Here is an 11,941-nt window from a genome sequence, read left to right as displayed (position 1 = left end):
TTTTACTCGTTAAAATTTCCTGTATATAGACGCCGCTTAAGGTAAGCGGCGCGTAAGCGTGTAAGATGTAGAAGGTCGGAGATGAAAACGTCAGTGGCGGGAAATTACGAGGGACGGCCGCGGATGCGTTCAAACAAACGCAAATGGAAAATACGATTATTAACTGTCGGCGGATTGTGAACGAGTGAAGGTTTCAACTCGCTGTCGCGGGCGTTCTCCTTTGTTCTCCCGTAACTTTTTCTCCTCAGCTCGACGCGAGTTCCCGCGTTTTCTTCGCTCGTCACGCTTGTCCGCCGAACGAGATGGACGAGAGGACGTACACCGGCTGTCTCGCGGAAGGTTAAAAAAAGCCGCGAATGACACTACGTTACGAGAGATGTGCGGAATAACAGATTATTACGACTTGGCGCGAATGCGTAATGGGCACTTACGCGCGATCGTAATCACCGATCCGAAACACACACGACTCCGTTTACCGCGTGTATTTTATGCGATTAGCTCGCGCACACGACAAGTAATTGCACGCGATCAACGGGTTGCGGCTAATTTGCTTATCGCAATTATCACGGCGAGGCCGGGTGAGCAGCTAATTAAATGTTCGCGGTGTGAGTCTTTATTTTTTTTTCTCTCTCGAAGTCTTAAACGCGTGAGAAGTCGCCAATTTGAAGTTCGAAAGGTAAAGGGCGTAAAAGTAAAGCGGATAAAACTTATCGTACTATTTAATTTTCCAACATTATTCTGTATAAAATATGTTATGTTTAACACATTTATTTTTAACAAACTCAATTACCAATAATTGACGAGATTCCACTCTCTGCCGGTTAATTTTTTTCCAAAAATTTACCAATGCTGACACTCGTATCTTACGTATCTCAGCTAGATACTTGTTCTATTTTAATGTACTTGATTGCGATATTCGCTTTAATCTCCAAAATTTTAGCCATATTTTCATTTTTCTGATTATTGAGCGACGACCCAAGAGCGAGAAGTCGGACTTTACGAATTTTATTGTTTAATAAAGAATTCAAATTCATAACACGGACATCTAATGTTGGCTCTGCTTGGCATTTGCACTTTGTGACTTGTATTCTATATAGCTTTATTATCATTTTATCTCGTATTTAAACCATAGTACGACATTTACATGCTCCATCCTACACCTTTCCACGCTACATCATATTATTAATATTAATTTACACTTATGCCGTATTACAATCCGTAATTAGAATAAATTCAATTCGCGCTTTGTCTTGACAAAGTCGCTCGATCGGTCTGTCAGAACGAAAGCGGCGGAGGTAAAACAATAACGTGGAACCGTGCGCACGGAGTGAAAGCACCCGCTCCGAAAGAACCGCGAAGGAATCGCGTACGTGCCAAATTTGACACGCATTAATTATCCATCCCGCGAACCATTCGTTCGTGGACCACTCGAGCGTTGCTCGAGCGACTCTCCGTGTCCGGTGTGTTATTTTGCCACACGGAAGTTTCACGCGAAAAATTCATGCGCAACGTGCGGACGACGCACGTGACCTCTTCGCGAGCCTGTCTGATTCCGAACAACGAGTGTTGTGTACATCGAACACAAAGAACTACTCGGGCAGCCCTATTACGCGGCGCAATCCTCCGAGGAACGACCAGCGGAAACTAGTGTCCGAAACCGTGGTCGTCGTAAAGAGGTCAGGCCTCATGAAAAAGAATCGTTAACTCGAGTAAAGGCCACGACGAAAAAATTGTGCCACTTCTTCGCCGGCGCGCCGTGTCGCGATGCGGTGCGGTGCGATCGGACTGCAACTAGACCGGATAAAAAAAACCTGGCCATGGAATCGCACACCTTCGTGAACACAAAGATGAGCTTTGAAATTGTTTACTTAAGATTGGATTGCCCCCCCACGGCAGACCCAAGAAGACGCAGTCGTTTCGAAGCGGAACTTCGTTTCTTTTACGTTATCAATGTCTATCGCTGTACACCTTAGTATTGTTAAATTCGAGCATCGTAAAGAAACCCGAAGGTCGAGAGATTATACAGGTGCTTTCGAACAAGAGATACAGATGACAATAGTCATCATTACATCCTTGTTGTTTGCCAATGTTAAACGAAGATGAAATGATCACTGTGTTATACCTCGGTATTTCTCGCTGGTGGAAAGCACCGATGGATAACACAGGATGCTGTTTCCACCATTTGGTGATACAAATCGACAAAATGTATCGTTCTGTCTTGGATAGTTTCTGGCACAAGTTGGTACAAGAGTTACAATTTAACACAGTGATCATTTCATCTTTATTTAACATTGGCAAACAATAAGAATGTTAATTCACACTGGATGCTTTCCAGTAAGACACACAAACTATATGAGTCATTACGTATCCTTATTGTTTGCCAATATTAAACAAAAAGATGATATGATTACTGTGTCGTACACACGTGCCGCTTGGTGTGGAAAGCATCAATTGTAATCTTGCTGGAAGACACCCTTTGTTACTCAAAGGATGAAGGCAAGAAAGACAAAGTGATGTGTAATTATGTCGACTTATGTCACTAAATAGAAAGTGCCCACAATATAACACAGTGGATTATTACATCCTTGTTGTTTAGCAATGTTCAACAAAGATGAGATAATAATGTAATCGAAAGATGAAATAATCACTATGGTCTCGCTGGAAAGCCCCTAATATTTTCTCATCCAACGTTTCGCGCGAAGATTGTGCGATTGTTGGGGACAAATCAAATGTATTCGGAAACGGGCGAAAACGGGATGGGGGAAGGGCTGAAATAACGACGACCGGTTTTCCGGTTGATCATATAGCCGGCGGTGAGGTGCACCTTCAGGTTTAGCTCGGGCTGAAATGGAAAGCGATTTTAAAAGCGCCGGCAATCGCGTTATTACTATCGCCTTTCCCTTCTATCGCCTCGGGAGCTAAGCGAGATATAAATCGCCTGTACATGTGCGATATATCCGGCGGTGCCAGCGGCACACGTAATTAAGCCTGTATTTTCGATGTATGTAACGAGCGAGCAAGCATCTTGCAACCTGCGCATATCTTCCACGAAAGTTAGATCGACGATCTGAATTATCCAAGTAATGACGCGCTTCGAGTTTTGTAACACTTATCGGCTTATGCTTATTACGTAATCAGGATGAGTACAACAAAACATGCGCTCTTTTGTAAGCCAAGTAAATAAAAGTTACTCCAGCTGACAGTTTGGTCTCTGCTCTTATTACAAAGACAATTGATTGACGCGGGGTAATTTTGTTTTCTATGCCATAGGATCGAATTCTGCTTCGTTTCAGGAAGAATACATTTCCGAGAACATCAGGTGGACGCCGATAGATTATTTCAATAACGCCATTGTGGTGGAGCTTCTCGAAGGTAGAAAACCACCTGGTCTCTTCTTGGTCCTCGACGACGTGTGCGCGACGTTGCATGGTGGCAGCACGGGTGCCGACGCTGACTTGAAAAAGGTATCAGACACGTATCTGTAACGTATTTAACGAATTCATATATATTGGGTTGTTCGGAAAGTAATTTCGTTTTTTCCCAACAGAGGACTTAATTGTATTTTTCACAGCCAACTTCACACTTAAGCCGCATAATCATTATATATTTTGACAGCTGATATAGCAAGGCTTGCTTGTGAAAAAAGTTCGATTGATTCTACGCAGTAGTTTTTGGTTGGTGCCCTATCAAATATGGAAAGTGAAAAGCAGCATTTTCGGCATATTTTACTTTTTTACTATCGAAAAGGTAAAAATGCTGTTCAAGCAAGAAAAAAATTATCCGATGTGTATGGAGAAGATGTATTGACAGAACGCCAGTGCCAAAACTGGTTTGCAAAATTTCGATCCGGCAATTTGGATGTTGAAGATGCACCACGTTCTGGAAGGCCAGTTGAAGCTGATGAAGACACAATAAAGGCATTAATTGATGCAAACCGGCGAATAACAACTCGTGAGATCGCTGAGAGATTAAATTTATCGAACTCGACCGTTCATGATCATTTGAAACGCGTCTGATTGAAAATCGTCTTTCATTTTCATAAGAAAAAACGAAATTACTTTCCGAACAACCTAATATTATACCCAAGTAAAATGTAGAATCTAATTAAGTTCTAATTAAGACATAACGGTTGCCCTTTGCACTGTCCGTTTAAGAGTTTAGATCGTTACCTATACGATCCTGCGTCCTTATATTCATCTATATATTAAACGAGGCCACCTATCGTATAGTTAGCGGTCTAAACGTACTGTATCAACTATGATAGGTTGATATTATAGCACGTTGTCATGACGTCATTTGAAAAATAATTTTGTAAGCGACAAATAAGGTCGTAATGTGATGCTCTTGCGATATATTGTTACGATATTTTAATGCTCTATTTGAATATGTAAAATATATAATAAATTATCGAATATTGCGCAGAAACTGGCGAGAGCAGCTAAGCAACACGCCCATTTCCAAGACAACAGTGATGGTTTCGCAATTCTCCATTACGCCGGTGTAGTATCCTACTCTGTCGATGGGTTCTGTGATAAGAATCGGGACGTCCTTTTCTTGGACCTGATCGAGCTAATGCAGACTAGCACAAAGTAAGCGATCCCGAAGGCCGTTAGCATACGACTGTCGATTGTGTCCGCGTGACAAATTATCCTGAAAGCGTGCTCGTATATAAGTTACGACTTGACGAGGATTAACAGACTCGCGCTTATTTTCTAACGATTTAAAATATTTGACGAGAGAACAAGATCGAAGAAGAAATTGAGTATCTAAAATCTCGCGGACGAAGGAAGAAGTAAACACATACACATGTAGTTTAAGTAATAACATACACATGAAGATTCTTATTTTTAAAACTTGCGATTGTTTCAATATACTTGATATTAATTGCATTATTCTATATTTTTTTATAATTCAAATAGATGCAGAATAGCATTAATTAATATTTATAATATTTATAATCAGCTTCTTGTCCACCTGACGAAGACGATTACGTAAATAAGTCCTCGATGATTTAACGTAATTCTAATCATCGATAAATTTACATAGTTTACATAAAACCTGTATACGTAAAATTTCGCAAAAATCGCGTATAAATCGATATAACCAGAAATCACAAGAATTCTCAAGAAGTTTAGTTAAATTAGTAATAAACTTATCTCTTACCTCTTTTTCGAATTTTGTTTATATCTTTCTGCAATTATCCATGTTTTAAATTTTTCTCGTTAATAGTATTGTTAAAACAATTGTAGTTGAAATGGTAAATAAAAAGGAAGATTTTATCTTACAGTTCTTTAGTGCGCAAGCTCTATCCGCAAGAAAATACCGTAGGTAAAACGAAAACTCTTAAGTCCAGACCAACCACCGCAGGCAGTAAAATCAGAAATCAAGCCAGTCGCTTGGTTGGTCAGCTGATAAAGTGCACGCCGCATTACATCCGGTGCATCAAACCGAATGAAACGAAGAAACCGCGCGATTGGGATCATCTGAGAGTCAAGCATCAGGTACTGTAATTTAATTGTCTAGTATTATTTGCATTCGTTTACCACTTAAATTTGGTAACGTCAAACATGTTACTTCGTGCCTTTACTCAAAAGTCACCTGGATAATATACATATATCTGTTTAAATTAAACCTCAAGAATATAAAGTTTGAGAAAAAAAGAGAAAAGGCATTTTCTATATACAGTCTGGTTTATCTCTCAGCCTTAGCTCGACAATGTGTCATTCTAGCGAAGTATGTCAGACATATATGTCTAGAGCAATTATACATAATGCTTCTTTCCTTCCTTCCTTCCTTCTTCGGATAACATTGAAATTTCTTCTGTACGAGAAAGTCAATACGACATAATTCATGCTAGAATAGCACTTGTTTGAATATACAAAATTACTGACGAGGTTTTTATTAAAGATCTATATTCTTATAGAAGTTCGCATTCCTGTTGAAATTTAAGTGATTAAGTATAAGAAATTGATAGTATTGTAGTAATTTCATGGTTCATTAGTTTCATAGACATGTACGTATATATGTATATATAAAACTCGATAATACTCGATTTTTATTTTAAACTGTCACTTTAATGTTTATTGTTCGAGTTGAATAATTATCAATACAAATGATAACTGTAGAGAAAAAAATTGTAATTTTGCGGCAATATATAAGATATTATAGCATTGCAAGTATATACATACTTATTTACGGAGCATTTATATAATAAAAAACCATGAATTCAATAATTTATTATCCAAATATTTGAATAATAATCGGAAATTTGAGGAAATAAATGTTAATAATCGGAAATTTATATCATTGATGATGTCAGCGTTCTTCAATTACCTCCGGGAACCTTTTCTATGTAAAGACGAAAATTTGTTCAAGATTGACTTTAATAGTATCTCGTCGATGACAAATTTACGTTCCAAATGGTTCTAGAAATACAATCGTGTATGTCCAACATACACGATTTTACATTTTTAATTAGTTACCGTATAAAAATCGTCTGTTATCCTTTCGTGAATGTTTTAATTTTCAAATGAAATCATTGATATTATCCATCTTTTTAAAACTACTTGAAACATATACACTCGATGCGTATAACTTGCTTGCAGTGGATTGATGAATAATAATAATTACGCAGTTTTCCGATGATATATTGTAGGTGGAGTATTTAGGTCTGAAAGAAAATATTAGAGTGCGTAGAGCCGGCTTCGCTTATAGAAGACCATTCTCCAAATTTCTACATAGATATGCGATTCTCACGAAAGAAACATGGCCTCGTTGGCCCGGCGATGAGAAACAAGGCATCGAATGGATATTGGGGAGGTTTCATATCGATCGATCGCAATATCAGCTCGGCAGAACCAAGCTCTTTATTAAAGCGCCTGAAACTGTGAGTTCTATCTCTGTTATTTTTAAGTACTGTTATTTTTAGTACAACGAGATATAAAAGGCTAATAAGAGTCAGAAAAAATAAAAAATCTCCATTTATTTAGCATAAGTATAATTGAAGATAGATATCACAAAGAACTGTAGAAGGTAAAAAAGTTAAAACGCTACAAAGTACAATACTAACTACAAGATATTACATGTTTCGACCTTATATTTAGGTTCTCTTCAGATGACAAAAAAAAAATTCCGGTAAAAAACATTATTCAAAGACTGAGAAAATTGTCTTTTTTTAATAAGTAATTTTAATAAGTAATTAGTCAATGTCCATTTTTACCAATGTTTATTAAGGTTTAATCTTGTCCAAGGAAAAATCAAAATGACTTTATTTTAACTCTTAAAAAATATTAATAAACGGTCACGTTTCGCAATAAAAAATCATTATTTTGACTTTCATAATGTCAAAATGTTACTTGGTGTGTTCCTAATAGTACATGATTTAATTTATTCTTCACTTTGTTCTAATTCTTAAAACTAGAGAAAAGAAGATATACGTAAATTAATTCACAAATTAAAGATTGAAGTTAACTTACGGTGATAAAAATGAATATAAGTCGTAACTTTTAGCTTTTCATGCTGGAGGAAGCACGTGAGCGGAATTACAATAAGCATGCGCAAGTTATTCAGAAAGCATTCAAGAAGTATTTCGCCCAGAAGATACAAGAGCAGCAGATACAGGAAGCCGCTGATCTTCTCTTCGGCCATAAAGAGCGGAAACGCGAGACTTTGAACAGAAATTTTTTCGGTGATTATATAGGACTGGAAGACAAGCCGCAGATGATGAGTCTGATTGGCAGACGGGAGAAAGTATTTTTCGCCGAAGTCGTGAACAAGTACAATAGAAGATTCAAGGTGAAGATATTAAAATTAAAATTAAAATATTAAGTCATTAACAATTTAAACTCTCCTTTAATTTGTATTCTGCAAAAATCATGTCATTATTGTAATTTGGAAGAAATCTATTTAATAACATAATACATCACAAGTTTTCTTAATTTCTTAACTCCTTAAGTTTTAAGCTTAAAATTTAAGTGTGATTTATGTAACAGACGTGCAGAGTAGATCTCATCCTTACCGGGAAATGCATCTATTTGATTGGTCGAGAGCAAATAAAGAACGATTCCAAGGACAAATCCATCGAAGTTATTAAAAGGAAACTATCATTTAATCAAATCAGCTACGTATCATTAAGCACGCTAACAGTAATTATTTTATTATGCTGATTCTTTATGCTAGCAGTACACTAGTTAAAGACATTTTAACGATATTTTCTGTTCCAGGACAATTTCATAATAATCCACGTAAAGGAAGACTACGCTAGCGTATTAGAATCAGTATTCAAAACGGAATTTTTGTATACTCTTAGCAAAAAGTATCTGGAAGATACCGGTCATCCTTTGAATATCGTATTTAGCAACGAGTACGACTATTTTTTTTTTATGTTTCATATATCATCAGCGCTGCTACATAATACATTATAGGTTTGAAAATAAAACTATTTCCTTCCAGCTTGCAGTTTAAAATAAAGAAAGAAGGCTGGGGTGGAGGTGGAATGAGATATATAAAGTTTACGCAAACGGTTGATAACGATGATGTTATTCACAATAATACACAAATTTTAAAACCGTTTAGTAAAATACTCAATGTCAGCATCACTCCAGGTTTACCGAATACAATAAGTAAGTTTGAGTTGGATTAGTTTTGAGTCAATAGATAATAATTCTTGATGTTTCAATCTTACACGCGTAAACTTCGGGATATTTAATATCTGAACAAATAACTAAAAAAATATATAAAACTTTATGTAGAACCTAATCCGATGGCGTATCGACGGAAACCTCCTATGTCTGTGGATAACATCTTGCCGCCGCAAGTGTGCGATCTAATAACTTCAGCCCTCTCAACTCAGAATAATCAGACGATTATGACCGGGACTTCTCCTCTTAGTCCGATGGCAGCCGCAAGATCTGTGATAACTCCTTCAGCAGCAACTTCAAACAGTAGACCGAACATTCCACCGAATCGCCCAAATGTACAACCTGCGCAGTTTAGAAAGGACATGAAAAATGGTATGAACAATGTGAACAAGTTGCGAGACAAACAGATCGCCGTAAGAGGCATGCTTATCAATAATCCCAATGCTGAACCGCGTGGTAAGTTTCTATGAATTTCATTGAAAAACAAATATTAAAGAAATGAACCTAGATAGAATAAGTTATAATTTAAAGGTTTACTCAAATTTCCTCCACCGCCCACGGAGCCACCGCCACCGAACGAGCCTATGGGCTTCAGATTACCACCTCTTAATGGTGAATATAATAGCAAGGTTTCTGGTCACCTCAATAAAGAAATGCAAACGTCCCAAGAATGGAATGTGAAGCGAATGAACAACGCGCTTGAACGAGAGAAGAAGGAAGACAATGCCGCGTATGCAGTAGCCAACAAAAAAGTACCTCCTCAGAAACCTCGTCAGAAACCAGCACTTCCAAGTTTACCAAAAGTTAAAGCCTTATACGACTATGAGCCGAAGGATCTGGATGAGTTAGGGCTCAAGGAAGGCGACATCGTGGAAGTACTCAAAGAACGTGAGTTATTGTAATCCGAGCTTGTTTGCATAAATAAATGAGAATAAATTTAGCAGCGGTATACGTAAAAAGGGAATAAAGTTAGTAATGTGTATAATTTTTTACTAATATTTTCGTCACTGATATAAAAAAAATAAAGTGTGAAACCGATTATATTTATAAAAAAATAATAATTTTTGCTTTTACAATTTAAGTGTCAAAAAATCAGCTGACAATATTTTTTTTAGATGAAGGCGGTTGGTGGCATGGAAGATTGAAAGGGAAGACCGGTCTTTTTCCCTCCAATTATGTAGAAAAGATATGAATTCTGTAATCGAGCCATCAAAAAATTTTATCCTACGCAGAACAAGTCATTATGATATCAAAATGATGTCAAAATGACTTCATTAAAAGTCATTTTGACATCATTTCCAACTAATTTTAATGTCATTTTGACATTATCGTGACTTGTTGTTCTGCTTGGGATTAAATTACATGAAATCAGAACATAACTGTAATAAGTACATTGTACCTGTTATTTGCAATTTTCGTGCTCTATAATAATATACTTATTGTTACATGTGTCTTTAATTAAATAATATTAGTAGAACATTTATTAATGCCAAAGCCAGAAAAAAAATCAAAGAATTCATAATGGAAAGAAAGCGCGATAATTTGTTGAAGATATTCATCGTTTAACAAAGTTAATGAAGATCAAATAATGGTAGTTATGAAATGATAGTATTATATCATCGTTTAAATATATTTTTATCTAAATGTTCAAAGTTAAAAACAATACGTTGCTTTTATTGTTAATTAATGTACGATAGATATGTAATCTGTTTAACTTTTGGTACTGTACAGCGCAATAAATATTAATATCAACACATTCCCTACCGGAAAATTTTGATTAAAACCGATTAGAACATAATCCATTTTAATCGACTATAATCCAATCTGACTGCAATTTGCTAAGTCCCAGTTCTACCAATGTAAGATTAATTTTAATCTCGATTCAATTTATCTTTTATCTTCTTCTAGTTCTGTAAATTAAAAAAATAAGTAGTAAGTTAAATCGAATTAAAATTAATTTTACAATGGTAAAATCGGGCCTTAGAAAGACAACATTAATTCGTTTCAATTCAAAACATTCAACGATTGCGTATGCAATTTCAATACGTTTTAATAATATTCCATTTTTAATATTATAAAATTTGTAATCAAGTTTAATCCGACATTCACAATCAAATTTTTTTCATGAATATTATATTCGATTATGTGTATAAATAAAGAAAGAAAATCGTATTTATATAAAGTAATATTTATCAAATTTTGAATAGATTTCAAATATTTGTATAAATGTCTATGATATCACTACATGAATAAGTTTGTTTTTCACATCGTTTATGAAAACTTGAAACTGAATTGTATACATAATCTTCTGCCCCATCAATGTACGATACATTGAACGGTTTGATAGAATTAATTATAATTCTAAGATATTTGAATGACATTTATTATTTAACAGAATAATATGTATGATTAAAAAAACTTATGTGTATATTAAAAACATGTGTATATGTGTATATTAAAAACTATAATAAAAAATACACTTAAATTGGGAATTGAACACTTGAATAAACAAGAATTACTTAAAGATTAAAGCTGAAATTGTACTTTTTTTGTAAAAGTGTTATGCAGTTGAGAAAGAAAGATAAAGCTTTTATGGATTACTTAACGGTAGATAATTAAATCTATTTTAATGCAGTTGAATTCGAATTTTCCGACACGACTGGCATGACCAGCATGGCCGGTAAAAGCAATCTATTTTAATAAAAAAAAATTCATCATTTCGAAAAGAAAATCGATTTTATGTGAATTGAATTTACTGTTATTATGAGTCACACAATCAAGCATGGTAAAGTCCACTTTTATTCCAAAATTAATTTTACTTATATGTAGATGCATGCATTTTATTATTATAATAAGAATGAAATGTCACTTTTAGTATCATCAACGTCATATTTATTATTTCTTTCTGCAGTGCTTTATAAGTCTTTCTTATATAGCGAATATTGCGTGATACGTTTCTTCCTTTGTTCGCTCGCATTCTCACATACATTACGATTAACATCGGCAAAGGAAAATAGAATAGCACATCTCCACAAGACTACAGCATTGGCAAGAATGATTATTTTTACAATAATTATCTTTTATAGTAGTACAGAGTAAAATAAATTAAAAATTAATTTAGTGTGCTACGGTTTTATAAACATACAAGTATTTATAGGCACTAGAACAATAAATTATTGCTAAATTATTTGTCGTTTAATCAATAGCCCCTAGTCGCGTTACCCCTAGACCGCGAAAAATTCAAATATCGTAATGGAGCCAGGATTTTATATATATATACACACACACACACACATACATAT

At 35.3% G+C, this 11,941-nt stretch overlaps 1 protein-coding gene across 1 annotated transcript in view; it reads left to right on the top strand.

The window, feature by feature from the left end:
• The window catches only part of LOC108755089 (unconventional myosin-Ie-like), a 39,112-nt gene extending 29,208 nt beyond the window's left edge, over positions 1 to 9,904 (top strand). The window contains exons 11-21 of the mRNA XM_018497881.1: positions 3,294 to 3,464; positions 4,423 to 4,589; positions 5,288 to 5,501; positions 6,656 to 6,886; positions 7,510 to 7,794; positions 7,992 to 8,144; positions 8,223 to 8,362; positions 8,452 to 8,621; positions 8,751 to 9,095; positions 9,171 to 9,527; positions 9,755 to 9,904. Of these exons, the coding sequence (XP_018353383.1) occupies positions 3,294 to 3,464; positions 4,423 to 4,589; positions 5,288 to 5,501; positions 6,656 to 6,886; positions 7,510 to 7,794; positions 7,992 to 8,144; positions 8,223 to 8,362; positions 8,452 to 8,621; positions 8,751 to 9,095; positions 9,171 to 9,527; positions 9,755 to 9,831 (2,310 nt within the window). The 3' untranslated portion in view covers positions 9,832 to 9,904. The remainder of the gene's footprint in view (positions 1 to 3,293; positions 3,465 to 4,422; positions 4,590 to 5,287; positions 5,502 to 6,655; positions 6,887 to 7,509; positions 7,795 to 7,991; positions 8,145 to 8,222; positions 8,363 to 8,451; positions 8,622 to 8,750; positions 9,096 to 9,170; positions 9,528 to 9,754) is intronic.
• The last annotated feature ends 2,037 nt before the right edge of the window (positions 9,905 to 11,941 follow it).

This window comes from Trachymyrmex septentrionalis, unplaced genomic scaffold, assembly GCF_001594115.1.
Source record: "Trachymyrmex septentrionalis isolate Tsep2-gDNA-1 unplaced genomic scaffold, Tsep1.0 scaffold83, whole genome shotgun sequence".
In the NCBI taxonomy this organism is placed as follows: Eukaryota; Metazoa; Arthropoda; class Insecta; order Hymenoptera; family Formicidae; genus Trachymyrmex; species Trachymyrmex septentrionalis.
This window is presented reverse-complemented; position numbering and strand designations above follow the sequence as displayed.